The 18,899-nt window shown below is 45.4% G+C and overlaps 1 protein-coding gene across 1 annotated transcript in view; it reads right to left on the bottom strand.

The window, feature by feature from the left end:
- kmt2a (lysine (K)-specific methyltransferase 2A) overlaps positions 1 to 18,899 on the bottom strand; it is a 37,331-nt gene that overhangs the window by 12,458 nt on the left and 5,974 nt on the right. Inside the window, 24 exon segments of the mRNA XM_013274782.3 lie at positions 54 to 200; positions 290 to 450; positions 601 to 679; positions 774 to 885; positions 1,019 to 1,177; positions 1,265 to 1,402; positions 1,490 to 1,584; positions 1,696 to 1,910; positions 4,939 to 5,012; positions 5,270 to 5,380; positions 5,823 to 5,999; positions 6,484 to 6,665; positions 6,845 to 6,958; positions 7,078 to 7,198; positions 7,518 to 7,616; positions 9,014 to 9,160; positions 9,280 to 9,516; positions 9,632 to 9,705; positions 9,804 to 10,089; positions 10,092 to 10,530; positions 10,910 to 11,138; positions 11,840 to 12,017; positions 12,547 to 15,887; positions 16,016 to 16,088. Of these exon segments, the coding sequence (XP_013130236.3) occupies positions 54 to 200; positions 290 to 450; positions 601 to 679; positions 774 to 885; positions 1,019 to 1,177; positions 1,265 to 1,402; positions 1,490 to 1,584; positions 1,696 to 1,910; positions 4,939 to 5,012; positions 5,270 to 5,380; positions 5,823 to 5,999; positions 6,484 to 6,665; positions 6,845 to 6,958; positions 7,078 to 7,198; positions 7,518 to 7,616; positions 9,014 to 9,160; positions 9,280 to 9,516; positions 9,632 to 9,705; positions 9,804 to 10,089; positions 10,092 to 10,530; positions 10,910 to 11,138; positions 11,840 to 12,017; positions 12,547 to 15,887; positions 16,016 to 16,088 (6,988 nt within the window).

The following is an 18,899-nucleotide window of genomic DNA, read 5'->3' as shown; positions in this document are numbered from 1 at the left end:
AATCTGGTTGAAATCAAAGTTTTAAGTTAAAAAAAAAGGCTGCACATTTGTACCTGGAGATGGCATGGGACGAGGACCTATTGACCGCTGACAAGGGGGGTAGCTGGGATGTCGGTTCCTGGTATAAACCCTGAGCTTGGGGGTGTTGGCAGGGGAAAGTGTGTCAGAGCGCCTTGGTGATTCAAATGGATCAGGAAAGTCTAGAAGTCAATAAGAAAGAAACACATTAGCGCATTATAGCTCTGAATATGGTTCTCACTGTAACACACACATTTCTGAACTATGTTACCTGTTAAGGAGGGTGGGCTGTGTGCTATTGTACGATTCTCCTCAGGAGCCATCATGTTCTTTAGATCAGAATCTGCCACTGGAGGGTGACAAACTAGGATCCTGCAGGTATACACGCAGCGTTTTCGTGCATCTAAAGTACTCCAGTACACCCTCGAACACCTGCAAAGACAATTTATTTAGTTGGACAGAGTTGGCAGCTTCCTTCACCAATCAGCAATTTAACTGCACAGAGCAAAATAACACTGGCTTTCAAAACAGCAAGATGACTTTCAGATAAAGGTTAAAAACAACAACAACAAAAAAACTCACTGGTATCCCACAGGGAAGAGTTTCCGTTTGCAGTCTGAGAGTTCAGTTAGTATTCCCAAACAATCAATTGCCATAGAGCCTGAAATGATGATATTTAAATCAGCGGTCAGCGGAGCAGGAACTGTGAAAGGTCAGGCAAATGTCACAAAAGAATGTACCAGCAATCAACCTACCTATCATCATGTGGACATTTTCAGGCTCCAGTCCTGCCAGCCACTTCCTCCTGAGATTAATGCCCTCCATGTCCACTAGGATCCTGCGGGTCACCTCAAACCCAGAAACCACCTTAAGAAAAAGTACATAAACAGAAAAGGTGAAGAGAAAACTGAGAATCTGAAGTCAAAGCCCTGGCATCGCATGGTTCATCCACGCAGAACACCTAAGTGCACTTTAGTGATATATAATGAGATTTCCTTACTTCTCCTTTGATGAGGTCCCTATGCTTTGGACAGTAGACTTTTTTATCTTCCAGGAAGCTGCAGTGGCACTGGCGGGCACACATGAAGTGGTAGTTATTGGTGCAAGAGGTAAGGCAGCAGCTAACGGTGGCTCCTGGCTTTTGACACTTCTCACACCGCTAAAAGAAAGTACAAATTGTAAGCGTCCAATAAAGGTGCACTGAAAAAGAGTGGGAAATTATAGGGAACTAAGTATTCTGCTTTACCAGCTGTTTCCCCCTGAGAACAGCCATATGAACATTTTTCAAAGACCCGTCATCATCCTCGAAGACCTCTGCGGACCACAGAGCACAATTCACATGGGACCACTCATTCTGACCGATGTACAGCAGCCTGCCTCCCTCCTAAAACAAAGAAAAGAGTGAAAAGTAAGAAAGACTCAACCTTGCGGTCTGCGTCCTGAACTTTGCTGCTACCGGTAAGGCACTCACATTGGTGTTCTCGTCTCCGTACTTCAGGCACAGGACGCACTGCCTGTTATCAGTGACGCCTGGTGGAGGAGGGAGCTCTGGGCTGTCCTCGCGATCTGGAGAGAAAGCAAGAATTCAAACACAGCTTGAATCTATATGAAAACCAGATGACAAAGCAGCGTGCAAAACAGCACGCACGCAGGCATTAGTAACATATTTGTAGTTACCAGGCAAGAGTAGGGGCGGTGGGAGTATAGAGGGAGGTAGCGGAGGAGAGGAGGCCGGAGAATCAGGTTCGCCAGGGGTCTTGGGCTGGGGAGCAGGGATGATCTTCTTCATGAGGTGTGGGTGCTCAGCACGGGAAAGCTCCTGTCTCTCCTGCCACTGGGCGTAGTTGTGGTCTAGGGACGGCGGCAGCACAGCGTTGGGGAGGAGCCCACTGCTGTGGAACAACAACAGAGACAGGCACCATTACCTGGCAACCTATCAGCAATGAAACTGATCGGGGGGGAAAAAAGCACATTTATTCTGTTTTGTTGCAAATGACCCCATGTCACATAAGCAACTGATAACAAAATATGACGTGGGTTTACCCCCCCCCCCCCCCCCAAAGACATAGCAGATGAGGTGGATAAATAATATCGGGTTTTTAAATAAATAAATGTAGGTCATTGCTGTTGGAATATATTGTGTGACAAGTGTTGCTTTAAAAAAAAAAAAGTACAAGTAATATCTATCCCTATGGTACAGATGATATGATGGAGCTGTTTTTTTAAGATACTAAAAAAATAAATAAAGTCTGAGCAGCAAGTGAGCAGTGACACCCATGTTAAATAACCACATTCGAGGAGTTCTGCCAAGTCAAGAAAGCCTGGGTAATTGGTGTGATGTAAAGTCTCACACTTAATAAGCCAGCAGAGGCTTCTAAAAGCAATGGCCACAGGATACAGAAGATCATTGGTTTCCTTGACTGGAGCACTGATAAATAACACAATGAACTAAACTGACAAGCAAACCGCAATTAGACCACAAGTATTTATCAGAGAGTCTTCAATTGAAATGTGACACTGTTACGGTTTCCCCCTCAAACAATGCCCGAAGGCAAAGCAGAAGAACTAGTCTGAGAAAGCTGAGGGATAAAAGAGCGACTGAACAGTGAATGGATGTGTGTCAGAAAACCTCCAACATACAGAGCAGTAAATTTCCATCAATCGTCTATTTAAAGACTGAAAGTTTAGGAAAAAAAAGTCAACTTGTAGCTATTCCCTCTAAAAATGTCAATGTTCTTCTCTCTGTACAAATGAGGACAACGTATTTAAATGAAAGCAGGGGATTTTAAACATAGCATTTCCAAATGCACTAGTTTTCTTCAGAAAAAATACAATACTAGAATAATTTCAGGGAAAAAAAAATAATTACCAGGGTCAGTATTATTAACCCAAACCACAAACCACTGCTGTAAAGTGATGGGATTTAACTTTGCAATGCTCAAAGCTTGTAAAATCGAGTTTAAACTCAGGGTCATCTTCCAAATAACACACAATATAAGAACATCAGCAAGGGTTTGAGCTGTAACTTGAGAAAACGTCATGTCAAAACCTAAAGAAATCAGTTTAGACTTCAGAAAAAGAACTGTTGATGCTCACAAAGCAGGAAACAGATATATAAAGTTACCGCAGTGTTTCCAAGTGTCATGAACAGGAGTGAGAGGTATCATCAAGAAATTCAAGGAGAGCCAAACAGAACAGATCCAGCGTGCCAGAGGTAGGAAGCAAAAGATTTCAGACTACAAAAAGACAATCACTGGAACCCTGCACAGGAATGGAGTGCAAATTTGCAGACCAAAAAAAAACTCAAATTCTGCATAAAGAGACACCTTTGCGACAGACTGAAGTATATTAAGACATCCTTTTTTAGGATGAGAGTAAACTAGAGCACTGTGGCCACAAAGACTATGCTTATATTGGGAGAAAGAAGGGAGAGGCGTACAACCCAAAGAAAACTGTCCCTGGAGTGAAGCACGGTGGTGGGAGTATAATGCTGTGGGGATGTTTCAGTGCATCTGGAACTGGGAATCTCGTCCAGGTGAAGGAATCATGATGAAAAAAGGATATGTGAAGATTTTGATAGAAAACCCAACGCAGTCACCAAAAAACCCCAAAAACCTGGGTCTGGGTTGTTGCTCTGTCTTTGACAGATGACCCAAAACATCCATCGCTCTTGGTGAACGACCTCCAGAAGACCAAATTGAATGTTACTAACTGGTCTGCAGGCTGTTATCAGGCCAAAGTGACTGAGTATTGACTATTAGCACCGGGGGGGCTAATAATTCTGACCCTGATCATTTTTGGTTTCTGTGAAATAATTTTGTTCCTGTGTGGAAAATAAAACTAGGATGTTTGGAAGTGCTGTGTTTCAAAATTCCATTAAAAATGATCACAGGGGGGAAAATAATCCTGTCCTTATCTATTAATAATATTAGTTCTTCAGTACAATAACGTTAATGTTAATTCTTAGTACAAAGGCATGATATGTTCACATGCTTCAGTGAACAGAAATAACTACAGACAGTTTATCTCTGTGATCCTGTCTTCTTCTGTCTTTAAAGACAGCACCAGGTATTGTAAGAATACGGATCTATTTTACTGACAGTCTATTTGATTCTACTTTCATCACTCGGTGTCTAGAGGGTTAATTAGATCAGAGAAAATGCTGAATCTATTTTATTACTGTAGCTTTAATATAGCCTGAGACCTTAAACCACAGTCACTGCCAGAAAGAAATGTTGAATCAGCGATATTCTCCACTCAATCATCAGTTGATCAAGTTGTTAAAAAAAGTCTGGATTAAAGTGTTTTATCTCCCTACATTTGAAAACAACAAAACGATTTCCTTTACCAATCAACAAGACACACGGACTATCACATGACACCGTGATCTCGGCCCTTGGTTTGCATTTCCATTAAATATCTCCGTGGATGTTTGTACAGGGAACCCACACGTTTTATTCTTTTCAGTTCACTGCGTTCTGGTTCCCTCCTATATACAGATGATGATACGGTGCCTCCCGAAGAAACCACATCTTGCTCCTCATTTCAATAATTACAGACCAGCGGCTCTTGAAAACTGCAGTTCTCTGAGGTTTTTGGACAGGCTCGCTTTACACGATTATTAAAGTGAAATCTTCTTCTCTGTAATTACAAACATAACTTGCGATACAAGTTTAGAAAATAGTGGCAAATAAAACACTTCACACAGTATATTAAGACTGAAAGCACTGCCTTCTGGGTGGCATTGCTTTAGCTACTGAATTTCAGATTTTGCTCATATTAGTCTGAGCTCATTTTAACTTCATTTTAGCAAATCTTTTGTTGGTTATTTTAAATGCCTTTAAATAATTATCAAGAACCAGGTAGTGAACACTCTCGTATCAGCTCTTGCATTTGCTAAGGTATGAGACAGACACTCACTTGGCAGAGACTTTTTGGCTTTCCCAGAATCTGGACTCTTTCACTTTGAACCATGGAAAGGTTCGGTCCATTTGCTGAAACAGAGAATGAATTCCATTAACGTTACACATCAGCCTACTCAAGCACTTGTGCAGACCTGCATTTGGAAGTGAATGTCGGTGGCGCGGCTTTAACTCGATTAGGACAATTAACCTGTAACTGACGAAGGAAGAAGAAAATACTTCTCACAATGTCTACGTAAACGTGTGTTTGGCTGTTGTCATTTAACCTCATTTATGCTTGCTGTGCTTCCAGCCGTGCCGTGAGACTTGAGCTGATCTGAGCTTCTTACCCGGATGAAAAAGGACTTGACCATGCTGTTGGCTTTCCTGCTCTCAGGTTGGCCTCCGTCACTGTTGATGGCTGTCTGAATGATTCGCACGATGTCATCACTAAACTCCAGCTGGGAGAGAAATGATGAACACAAATGGCGCACAATTAAGCTAATGAACATCGGTGGAAAGGACATTATCTCAGCCATCTGTGTTAATTTCCCATTACACAGCACAGGTCTGACCAGGGAGTCAAGATGCGGCTACACATACCAGATTAAAATCAAATATCAAACATGCTCTAAAGGCTCCGATTTAAAAAGAAAAAAAAATACAAACCGCTTTGAGAGAGCTTGTGAGCTTTGTCATATGTTTAGAGAAAAAATATCTGTGGTTAGTCTGCACAGATCCTCGACTACGTGTTCTCTAGTTACAGAGACTGATGAATTGCTTTTCATTAAAATGCAGCAGACAACACACTTGTCATTCCAGTTTGTCAGCACGGCAGAGATACGGGAAAACAAATGGGGCCCCCCGAAAAAGAGAAAAAAGAAAGAAAGAATGCACACTTACCAATGAATTGTACCGGCCTTGATCCATCTTTTTCTCAACAGACTCCAAATCTGGAGGGGAGTCGCTGGGAGGTGTGGGGGTGACTTCAGTCAGGACTGGAGGATCTGGGCCCTCCGGGGAGCGACGGGATGGAAGACTCTCCTCCGTCTCTGGATTCAGCTCTGGTGGCTTCACCGCCTGCTCCAAAACCACAGAGTATAGCTCTGACTGATGTGGTAAAATAAGCTCAGGCTGTTTCTGGTCAAAATCTGCCTGTATCCATCAATATCAATCATAGCACCATGTGGTAAAAAAGTACAACTCAGCACTATAAAGTAATAAAGTAAAATAAAATCAGTGTTTCCCACACACAGAGTTTATTTATTTGGTGACACAAATGTTGGCATTTTTTGAAATTTCTACATGTTTAAGAGAGTTTAGCTGCAACTAACCAGAAAGGCCCTTATTAAATTTACTCGAGTTCACAGAGGCGACCTCAAATTTATTCCTCACAAAGAAATTGGAAAATGAAAAATGTGCAGAGGAAATCCTCAAAAATGGCAGTCTGCAGAACCTAAATCTGTGGGAAACACTGCAAATGATGCTATAATATAAAAATCTGATCAGTGAAATGTTTGCAATATGGCAAAGACTCACATCGAATTGCAGGTGTGTATCTTACCTGTCTGTACCGTAGCAGGTGTGTGGATGTGCGTGAGTTGAGCAGTGCAGTGAGGACGTTGCGAATGCAGCCCTGAAGTTCCCTTTCCAACGCCATCCTCCACTCGGGCGGGTGTCGTTCGGTACATTTGGTACACGTGTAGGCAACGCTCTCTGGCTTTGACAGCAGTTCATACATTTCATCTGCGACACAGCGAAATTGCAGGTCATTAGGTTTATTGTTTTTCTGCATGTCATCAGCGTGACAGCGCTCAGAGGGCGGCCTGTCAGTCATCTGCTCAGACACTGAGGAAGCACAACAAGCTGCTACAAACTGATGAAGACCATACTGTCAATGCATTACTCGCTATGCAGCTTCTCACCTGTGAGATTCTCACACTTTGCATGAACCCAATGGTTGCAGCGGCCACACAGCATCATCTTGCTGTCATAATCATCATCATCATAGCACTTATCACACAGTGGGCAGAAGTTCCCTGAGAGAAGAGATTAAAATTCATCAAGACCAAAAAAATGCTGCTTACATTCAAATGTTGTTGTATTTTTTTTTATTGCTGGTGATACTGATCAGTCATCTACTGAGCTACCTGCTCACCTTTAGCAAAAAGTTTGGCACAATCGTGACACATGGAGAAATCATGTGACCACTGGGCATCCCAGGACTTCCCAGGTTTCGTGGTGCCACAGCTCTTACAGCGCACACACTTGGTGCAAACCTGAAAAGAAGAGGCACATAAACGACATCGTTACTACATAGTAGAAACTCGTGGTAGAAACTCTTTTAAATAGTGGAAAGTGTGTGAAAGCGACGCTGTAACAGGAGCAAAATGTTTTCCTAGACGCTGGCTGTGCGAGGTCGCATCCATGTAAGTAGCACAATCTTGAGAAGGAGGAAACGTGTGAACTCGGGAGAGAAATGTGCGAGCGTAATGCTATAGTTTGGTCACGCAGTGGTGCAACTGTGTTACATAAAGGTGAGAAAATAGTGAGGGTGTTTAAGAGAGGAGGAGGAGGAGGAGGAGAGTGTGTGCATACCCAGATTCTCTTCTTCTTGGTGGGTCTGGTTGGGTAGTTGGGACCCAGGCACTCTGGGTGATAGCTGTTGTGGCACTTGTCGCACTCTAGCAGCTGCTGCTGCAGGGAGAGAGGTGGAAAAAGTGACAAGAGGTTATTTGTATATCGAGTTAGGCAGCAGTAACATTTTCATCCCTAACAAACAGTTCTGCTCCCTGCAAATCAGCAACAAAGGCTTTGACCTATAATTGCAGTACTCGCCTTTACCACCAAGTGTCACGCTGAAATAAATGAATGGTAGATACATCCATGCAGTATTTTTTAAAAGATGATCGGTGCTTCTTTTACACAGACGTCTTGCTCTAGTGCTCCCTCCAGTTTATAGCAGGGCACATTCATAGCGTGTGTCACGGATGGATAAACATCATCATCTAAGGCATTATGATGCAGCTTTAATGTGAGCTGTATAGTGCTCTGGAAGGACTTGTCGGCAGCTGCTTGAGGGTTGAGCGCAGTTGAGTTTTTCTTGTTTTTTCTTTGGGTAAACACAGTTATCCCATTTAAAGTTTTTCCAATATACAGTTAATGTGCTGCAGGACATTTTCATCACTGAGCTAGCAGGGATCCTAACCCAAAATGCGAATGACAAACATTTATTAATAATGATCAACAAGCTAGGCTGGAGGCTGCAGTTTGGAGAGGGCCTTACTGAGGATCAGCAGCAGCACCTGGGTCTGCAGGATAGCCCCTGACACCTCTGAGAGAGGCTAACAGAGAAAAAGGGGAGTGATGGTGGGGCACCGAAACAAGAACAAATGAGCGTGTGGTGCAGGTGGGCATTTATAGACGTAAGAGCGGGAGGAGAGTGTTTGAGATGTTTCTGAAGCTCTTAAAATTCAGATAAATTATCAACAATTACAAGTTGCAAATAGTCAAAGTTTTATGATCATCCAGCACTTGATGTGCTATTTCTTCAGCAGCCTGATTTGCCCGTAACTTCGCCAGGAGCTGAGATTTAAGTTAAGCCACACTCAGTGGTGGAATCAGGATGCCAGAGACCCACTGCTTTGAGGCAGCTCCTTGGTCAGAGACGAAAGCCAGTCAAAATAACGATTTACTTTACGCTCGCGGGCAGAGATTTATTTAAAGATCTAGCTCCAAAGAATCTTTTTCCTTAGCCTTACCTTCTGCTTTCCCCACTAAATGGGCAGTAACCAACAAGTTCACATATCTTGCTCACATGTACGGCTGTTTGACTGCCTTTCTTCCACCTGATGTGTTCATTCATATTTCTAAACCGACAACCATACAAGGCTCACACCATGCACATTTTACACATGGCTTCAGTTAAATGATAAAAACATGGCAGGAATCCAAGAAGCTGATTAAGTGCTGTCTGCTGGCTAGACTAGCAAGCTTCTTTCTAGGGAAGATTCTCCAGTCTTCACACACTGTCAGTCTGAACCAAGCTTCCGCGAGCGGCTTTAAAATGTACAGAACTGTATCGAATGGCTTACTTTAGTTTTCTGGTGCTGGCGCCCACAGGCCTGGCAGTATCGGCATCGTCGACAACACCAGTTCTCAAACTGCTCCTGGAGAGGGCGCTCCGATTCCCCCAGGCAAAAGAGATGGAACGGTTCACAGCATACCTGGCAGAAGACAAACTACACGCAGAGAGAGAGGAAGACGTGTTTGCATATAAGCTCAACTTCTGCGTGGATGAAAGGAAGCTCAAAAGGGGGGAGGGAAAAAAAGAAAATCAAGACAATGCCAAGATTTTTACCTCCACATTTCCACTGCTTGCACACAAAAAGCAGAGCACCCTGGGTGTGATAGGCACAGAGGTGAGCAGGCTGAGGCCACCAGCCTCCCACACCTTCTCCACATCATGGTTCCTTTTGAAATCCACTCTGATACGATGCACTCCGTCGCAGGGTGCTCTAGAATTCACCTGGCCCCTAGTCGAGGGAGTGCTCTGCGAGTTTAAAGTACTGCTGCTCGGGGGTTTAGTGGTCAGAGGCTTCACGTGTTCACCAGACACAAGAGGGGGTGACCAAAGAAAACAAAAACAGTGTTTAACAAATGCTTACGGCAAAAGTTTTGATGGACATCTTATACAAGTAAAACTTTATTACCTTGTCTTTTGGTTTGTGTTTAGGAGAAAGGGGAACAGAGCGAGAAGTTGGCTTCTTTAACTGTTTTGATTCAGCTATTTAAAAAAAAGAAGAAAAAAGCGATGATATTCAAATAAGAACAAGTAAAAAAAAAAATGTAGTTTATTGGGAAAAGGTGTGGCTATTTACTTACCTGTATCTGAAACTACTGTAGCTGAGCTCTGCTGTTGCGCTGAATGCTGCTGCTGCAGCGGCTGTGTTTTTTTCTTGGGTTCGTTCGGCGAAATCTTGGGTGAAGCATCCTTTTTTGAACATGCCTGACTGGTAAGTGTCCGTTGCTGCTGCTGTTGTGATGACGGCTGAGACTGCGTAGACTGAGAGGGGGAATTTTGTGCTGAAGATGACGATGAAGAGGAGGAAGAGGAGGAGGAGGAAGAAGAAGATGATGAGGATGAAGAAGAAGATGATGAAGTTGAAGAAGATGACGTGGAGGTGGAAGCCGGTACAGGCTGCTGTGGTTTGTGCCCCTTTTACCGGGGGCACCGCTTGGGACCGTGAGCTGCTTGGGATCTGACGTCGGTGCGGGAGACTGAGCCTGGGCTGTGGATGCGGCGGAGGCCTGAGGGGGATCGGCCGGGGCAGGGGAGGATGCGAGGGCTGGCGATGATTGCTTGGATAATGGCTGTCTTGACTTCTCCTCTCCCTGCCTTAGAGGAGGAGGAGGAGGGCTCTTTTTACGGGGAGGCTCCTCTTTTGTTGGAGCAGGAATGGGTTTGGGGCCAGAGTCCGAGTTTGGTCCTTTCACTGGATTGAGACTGTCTTTCTTCTCCGGTGGCCTCTTTTTCTTGTCCTTCTTGCCTTTACCTTGCTTTTGAAGAATCTTTGAGGGCATCCACTGTAAGTTCTGACACTTTCTCATCCTAAAAAGGAGATACACAAAATTTTAGCTTCCATCCTGCATTTAATTCCCACCACAATGACGATGTCTTTGATGCATCTATACTTCTACCATCAACTGTTGGTGCTGGATGTTGATCTAATGAATCTTGTTAGTTACAGTTACAGAAAAGGAGGAAGAAGAAGACATTTTAAGACCGACTCTGACTCTATAAGTGTATTGTCTAAGCTTTGAAAACAAACCAAAAAGATGTATTCACTGGCAAATACCACCCACTTCATCAGCATAATGAGCGAGATGTATACAGTAACAGCCCATTATATTTTGTCACATAGCATAGTTACATTTCCAAGAGAGAGTGTATGTCAAGCAGCTGACTTCAAGTCAGGAATAAGACTCACTTGCAGCATTGCTTTTTAATGTTTCGCCCTCCAAACTTAGGCTTATCCAGACAGTTGGTACATTCACCGCAGTCTTCTGGAACCTGGCAGCCTGAGCACTGGCCACAGCGCCGCGACCGTCGGCCCTTTTTAGGAGGAGCTTCTTGAACCGCCTTTTGCCGGGTCTCCCGTGGCTTTATGGGAGGGGACTGAGGCTCTGCCTCTTCTGAGCCCGCAACTGAAGACTTGTCTGTAAGAAGTAATCCAAAAAAGGAGGATTTCATCATTACTGACACACAGTTTAACACAGAGAGAGTCATAAAATAGCACTATTAAAAAGGCAAAGATGAAGAAATTTACAATATTGATAAATAAATTATTTTTTTAAACAAATGAATGAATCTTAAATTCATAGTCCATAAATCAATAACAACTTATTTTTTAGCCACTGGTTTTTATTTAACCTAATTCCCAACCATCACTATTAGGTCATCTCGCCTCACAAAAATTTGCATGTAACAACATGACATGAGACCAGTCAAAATAACAGGGACAGGGCAGCCAAACGCTTCTCACTCCATCACCACTTCACTGTGTACTTGTGTGCCCATCAATGATTGAATTTCTCTTCTCCTGTGATTAGCCTGTCATCATTGTATGCTCCAAACTGTTTCAGGACTTGCACAGATGTTGTGTCATGAATAAAAAAACATTTAGCTCACGCTGCTCTGCAATATTAGAAGTGTACACATCTCACAGTCCCAATTAAGACCCCACCCAGAACAGCCAAGTCTTGCACAAGCTGAACTATTCTCTGTACCTTTCTTTTTTTATTAAAACTGTTAAAGATTACCATGAAGTGTGTTTACCATTTAAAACAACTGAGCAATTAATTGATTATCGCACTTTATAGTCAATTCAGTAAACTTCAAGTATGCAGGTGTGCCTCACCATCATTCCCCATGGAAGATAGGATCTTCTCTCTCTCCTCCCAGGGCAAGGCACTAAGTGTGGGCATGTCATCAGGGAACACCGCCCGGTTACGGCCAAGAGCCACAGCTGCACGACGGCATACATGCTTGATGCGCGGTCCACGGACTGATGCCTCCGACGAATCACTCTCTTGACCCTGCAGACCACCGCAAAAAGTGCACCGAATACTCATAAAGAGCATCATGATAACAAATATGCAAGACAATCCTACAAATGCACAAACTTGCAATGCAAAAAGAAAGCATGCTCAGCTTATTGTTAGATGTTAGTTACGTTAGATGTGAACAATCTGACCAGTGTGCAGGTGAAGATTAAGAAGATGTGGAAACAGGAGTACAAGGCGTGTCCTTAAAAACCCAATTTACATATTAACAGCAAAAAATAAAAACAGATAAAGATTCTGCATAAAGGACTTTCATAAGCAAAGCTACTCCTGTTTTGTGCATAATGCATTAAGCGAGGAGAATTCCCCTTAAGTAACACCCTCCGTGGGACTTTCCTCCTATCAAGTTTCAGTCTGAGTACAAACTCAGGTTTCTATTTATAGCAAACATTCATAGCATTATGTCAAACTCATTTGCTTGTGGCTATACGATTTAAATGAGAAAACCAGACAGTCTTTTTGTTGAGACTCTATGAATGCGACACATGAACATGAAACTGACCTGGACCTTTGTCTGATCTGTAGGTTTTAGCTTGTTCTTCTTTATCTCAAAGAGCTGGGCTTTGGCCTTCTTCAGTAGTCCAACTACCCGCTTGTCAGTCACAGGGTGTTTCTCTGAATTTGATAAAAATTTTCCAATAGGGGAAATAGGAAGCTGTTGTCTGCTGGGATGCACTGGGAGGTTTGCTGTATTTTGGCTGGGAGTACTTCTTTTCTCTTTCTCTTTTTCCCCATCCTCCATCTCTGCTCCCTTCTCAGAGGGCCTGCCTTTCTTAGGCAGACGTCCTTTAGTAAAGGACACAGGACCAGTGGAAGGTGGCACATCTGAGGAAGCGGTGTCAGAAACCATGTCAGCTGATGTTGATTTTTTTCTCCCCGGAGCCTTTTTTGGAGCAAGACCATCAGAGTCCCTCCCATCTACAGTAAACAGACTAGAAGGTGCATTAGGGGAGCCATCTGGTGTAGAAACCCGACTTCTTTTCTCCAAATCCTTCTTCCCTTCTCTCTTATTCTCCTTCTCCTTCTCACGATTTTTCTCAGAATCTCTCTCTTTTTCCTTCTGAGCGGGTTCCTGGGGAGTGGACAAACTTTTTTCTTTACCTCCCTTCCCAGCTCCTCGCCCTGTGTCTTGGCCACTGGGAGGAAAGAGAGGGAAAAGTGGGGAAGAACCGGATGATGCAGCTGACATGGGAGGTGGGTTTCCAGTGGTCCCTCTTCGATTATCGGATGTTCCTTGTGAGGCCAGTATACCGTGTGATACCGTGGAGAAAGTGTTGAAAGGAGCAGAAGTTAAGGCACTAGTGGCTAGTGGGCTTGCAGATACCCCTGGCAAAGAGCTGGGGTTACTACTGGAGGCAGAGCCTTGCAGCACAGATATCTCTGAGGCCCCTTTCCCCATGGACATCTGGCCTCCTATTTGGCTGCTGCGTCTGGTCATCGAGTGTGATGGAGACCGTGGATGGCCACGTAGTGTTCCCGGAACCGGCCGTCTCCTACGCCGCTGGGTTCTGGTGGAGCTGGGTGGCGTCTGGTGTGGGGAGATTGATCCAGGGCTGCTCCCCGAAGATGACTGCAGGGTAACTGACTCAAATATCCGAGAGTGAGCCTCACTGGGTGTAAAGCGTGGAGCACGAAGCAACGGGCTGCGCTTTTGAAGTGGTGCGTCAAAGCGGGATGATGGGGGGTGCTGGTGGTGAGCGTGGGGATGAAGAGGGGCAAACAGACGAGTCCCACTTCCCGCTCCGGTGACCGGTGCTGGAAATGCAACCGGAGCAGCTCCCCCTGCCCCACCAACACCCAGCCCGACGTCTTCAGGTGTGAGAGGTGGAGGACGGAAGTTGTCAAATACCGGCTTGCGTATAAGGCCCTCCTTGGCATATTTAGCAGAGGAAAAGTACTGCTGTTTGGGGTGGGACAGGGATGTCCATCGGAAGGTGGGCTCTCTCAGAATTGAGCGACTTCTTTTGTCTGACAAGCTGGGCAGCACTGACGGTCCAGGGAGGAATGGCGGGATGGGGTGAGGCATCCAAGACGACTGGGGGTGGTGTTCACTAATAGCAGCTGTACCAGTGGAGGTTGACTGGGGAGGCTGTGGAGGGGTGAGGAGAGGGGGAGGTGAAGAAGACGAAGAAGCTGTGGATGAAGCTTGCTGGGAATTTACAAGTGCAGAGGAGGACATCAGCACTCCTGTTGGTGGGCTGATGATTGGCTTTTTGATCCCAGTGGTGAGCGTCTCTCTTCCCCTCTGTTTCTGACCCACCTGGCTGACCCCCTGCCCTCTCCGGCCTCGTCGATTCCTCTCTGCCAGCACATGCTCTGCCTCTGGTTCAGAGGGAGGAGAGGCAGGCTGTGAGGTGTGTAGCAGGTTGGCCTCCCTCTCTCCCTGTGAGGACGGAGAATGATCCTCTGGCTCTGACAAAGCCTGCGTGGCCTCCGAAGCCTGGGAGTTGCACGATGAGTCATCCAAGCTCGGGCTGCTGGACCTGGAAGACTCTGCAGAAGAGAGTTGTGAGGAATGCTGTGACACAGCACTTGAGCCGCAAGATGGCGCGCTACTGCTGAATCTCCCATTGGCTGTGTTGCTGTTGCTGCTATTAAGAAGACCGGCAGCTGCTGATGGAACAGAGGGAACAGGGGCAGGAGATGAAGGAGGCGGGAGAGAGTCAGTTGGGGCAGTGGTACCAGCACTAGTAACAGCAGATGTAGAGGAGACAAGCACAGGAGAAGGGGATGAGGAAGTGGTGCAGGCAGGTTGGGCAGAAGTGGCGACAGATGAAGGGGCTGTGTCTAAGCGGGGTATCTTTGTATGGGGTGCTGGGGTTCCAAAACTCCCCTCATCTTCAATGAAGCGTTTGGGTGTTTTGATGATGCGAAGGGAGACAGTGCTGACCACGGGCATGATGAACTGCCTGATGTTCTTCAGCGGGGTCTTCCTGATGCCAGCTTCAATGGCTCCTCCCCCACTACTCCCAATGGCTACAGCTTCTTTCTCCAGTCGCTTCTGTGCTCCTTTCTTAGCACGTTGCAGCAGCTGTTTGGCAATGGTTGCATCAGGGCGCTTACACGGGGGAACGATTCTGACCGGCTTTCTGTGCCGAGGGCTTTTTCTGAGGCCCACCGCTCTGCCTGGCTTGGAGGGAGGTGGGGAGGCAGGTGGATTGGAAGAGTCTTGGTCCTCAGTGCCATCCACACTCCTTAGCATGGGCTGCTGAGGTGTGTGTGATTCTGCGGCCCCACCTCTGACCCTGAACGTTTTATGTTTCCCTTCCCCACATTCAATGGAGGTAGACAGCTGGGCAGCAGCAGCTGCTGCTGCTGCTTCAGCTTTGAGCCGCTCAGCTGATGGTGGTCGTCCACGTCTGCGTCGGGGAACACCGGGCAAAGTCTTGAGGCGTGGCTTCAGAGGGGTGAGCTTAGTCTCTGTCAGCCTCTTCAGGTTGGTAACTTTGGATTCACCCCGTCCACCTTTGGAAAACCTCGCCTCAGTATCATGTGGCTGAGTAGAGCCCACTGGGACCTTCTTGCCACCCTTTCTGTCCTTGTCCTCCTCTGTGTCCAGCTCAAACCCAACCTGTCTGGTGTCCTCCCCTGCTGCATGGCTTCCCGTAGTCCAAGCTTTCTTGCTACTTGAAGAAGGGGGTCGGCCTCTTCTCTTTTCTCCGGTGCCAGGTGGCCTCCCAGGTAGCCTTTTCACCCTTTCAGCTGGCCTTTCAGGTCCCTCAGGTTTGTCCTGTGTTGGGGAGGGAAAGGATGATGGGGAAGATAGACTTGCAGCAATTTTCTGGGCGGACAGGACCCGTGGCGGGCGCCCTCTTGGCTTCTTCTCCTGTATAGGTGGGCCTGCTGATAAAACCAGAAAAACAAATAAATAACCAGGCACAAACAGCAACACCTATAGAAAAATTGTACAGGTAGAGTCATCTCAAAGTGACTATAAAGAGCCTGATAGCCAAGACGGGTTAAAATTTTACCTGAGGAAGTTGTTGAAGGGCTCTGTATTCGCTTCTGTTCAACAACTGGTCCAAATCCTTCAAATGCTTCTTCCTACAACACAAGAAGGGGAAAACGATGAGTTGCCTGTGATCACACCATTTTGTAATGCTAAAATACAGGAACAGACCATATTTAGAGCATTAATCATAGTACATAACAGTGAGATGGCCTAGATGTGCAACACTTGAGTCATTATTGAAGACAGACTACTCTAGCTTACTCTGGTGCTCTCATATTTTTCTGGTTTTTGGAATTACATGCCAAACGTTTGAGAAGACTCAAACCACCACAGGCGTCTAAATCTTACTGGGTGACTAACCCATAGCACTGTACTCCTGCTCCTTGAGTTACAGCACTTACACAGACAGACAGAGCAAAGAGGCACAAAAGACAATGAGGCCTGAAGTGTAGAGCAAATACACATTAGTGGCATCTTTTCAACAAGAGGAGCAAAAATGTAAAGTGTGGCTTTAAGGCTGAGCCAGAGCAGTCCGAGCTTTGGATTCACTTAGATACATCTGTGCCTTTAGCTGAATTCAGACACTGAATCATGGTCACATGTTAAAAAATATATCAGTTTAGGCAATTTTAGCATGAAACTTGGATATGTTTCACCATAAAATATTTCATCCACGGTTAATAACTGCCAAATGATGTGACTTTAATTACTCAGTAATATTGAATTAATTTCAATATTTTGGGAAATTATGTAAGCTCCACGCTGGCATAGTAAATGTATCCTTCCTCTCATGTCTCAATATACCCTTGAGAAGTGCAACAGAAAAGAAAAAATCCCTCAGTGATGATTAGGATCTTTGGGCTCCTCTGTGTGCTACTACTTCTTACAATCAATGTGCTTAAGAGTGGAGGTGAGTGTGTCATTTCGTCATGTTTATTTATAGCAGCACGTGGGGATGCAGTAGAGGTCTCGCTGGCCCAGTTTGTAGAGCAGCTGCGATCTAAGTGTAAGTGCAAAATTACATGCAAACTGCTTTGCACCATTTACGAGTTACACACGCTGCATGTGGCTGAGGCGCACGACAAACTGCAGGATGTAATTAGAAAGCATAAGAAGCATTAATGTGCGCTCAAATGCCGGTTTTCAGCTGTTCCACATATAAACAAACAACAATAACTGACAGTCAATACCGCTGTTTTTCCTGGCCTGCAGTATTTAGCTAAGCATCCCACTCTGTTCATGGTGCATTCAAGCTTTTTTTTCCTCCCCTTTTTTATGCTTCGCTCTTTTTTACTTTCACCCTCTTCTCACAGTAATTGTAGCATCCTCCTCTCTGAGCAAGCTGCTGCTCTGGTTTGGTGTTTGTTGCAGAGCTGAGCAGGGGGGAGGCGGAGTACCGATGGACAGCACTGAGTCGCTGTGATAATGTGAGCAGTCAATGACATTACAGCGTACTTTGCCAGAGGCAAGTGCGTAGAGCAGACTGCACAGATGCATGTACCTGCACTCACTCACTCACTCACACACACACACACACACACACACACACACACACACACACACACACACCCTTGTGATCATGTACTTCCTAATTCTGTCAGCCACACATACACAGTTTGGTGGGCGGGGTGGGGGGTAGCACACCCCTCTGCATGAGCTGCACATCAAGATGTAAACAAGCAGAACACAGGAGTGAAAATGGGGGGAGGGGCGCAAAGACAGGGCAGACCAGCAAGCTCGAGGAGCTAAAGGAGGAGGGTTGTGGGAGGAGGGAGAGGAGGAGAGAAAAGAGACAAGGAAGCAGCATCTTGACCACATGCACCATCAACAACGGAGGGAGCGCACCGCTCTCTTGGGAGCAGTGAGGATGAAAGGGGATGAGGTTTTGAAGATGCTCGTGCAGAAGCTTGCTAAATCCCAATCTAAACATGCCTCCCACATACAAGACAAGACTCCCCTTTCCTCCCCCCGCCTCTCTTAGTCTTGCTTGCTCTCTGCCATGCTTCCAAACACACATTCAGTCAGTCAGTCACTCTTTGCTAGCTTGCTCGCTCGCTCCCACTGACTGACAAGCACTGAGCAGCAGCATGTGGAACACACAGCTCACCATGAGCTCAATAGTAGGGCAGGCACAGGGAGGTAACTTCAAGAAGTAAACAAACACCGTAGTATACTACTGAGGTGAAGTTTTTTGTACTAGGTTGTCGTGCGACGTGCAAGGGATGAAAGGGGTTACTGGAAAGAGCAGAGTTTGTCTTTTTTGTTGTTTTTTTCCCTTCCACTTTATCTCTTAAGCTGAAGAGCACCGTTCATCTTTGCTCGCATTTGCTGTCGCTCTCACCGTGTGAAATCCTGAGCAGTTTTACTTCCCTGCTGGTCTGTCATTTTTCATCTTACTGATCAATGCATACATGAGTTAAGTGATATAAATTACTTAAAGCTGGAGAAAGGGAAACCAATCTGATTCACGACAGAAGCATCATTAATTTTTTCAGGACATGCAAGGGACTGTCCCTGACAGGTGTGAAACAGATGGGAATTGGGTTGGAGGTTTATTTCTCTGTATCACTCTGACAGAGCTTTTTGCACTTTGACAAAGCTAATGGGACTTTCACCGCCTTATAAGACAGCATTTAGGAGAAATCAAACTGACTACAGATGACGGGCTGCAGATGATGGATCTGTTTCTAAGGCAGGGTATAAACCCAGCTTTGATCTACATAATGTATTCCTTGCTAAACAGGTGGGTTTCCAAAAGGCATCTCTCTGGTTTTTTTGCATAGGTTTCTTGAATTCCAGATTTAGCAAAACAAGAGCAATTCTAACCACCTACTGTATGTTAGCCCTTGTTAACCAAAGTTACACTTTTAGGCTGGCAGAACAGCAAAAGCAGACAAAATAAT

Source organism: Oreochromis niloticus, linkage group LG14, assembly GCF_001858045.2.
Source record: "Oreochromis niloticus isolate F11D_XX linkage group LG14, O_niloticus_UMD_NMBU, whole genome shotgun sequence".
Classification (NCBI taxonomy): Eukaryota; Metazoa; Chordata; class Actinopteri; order Cichliformes; family Cichlidae; genus Oreochromis; species Oreochromis niloticus.
Note: the sequence above shows the minus strand (reverse complement) of the source record. Positions and strands in the feature narration are given on the sequence as shown.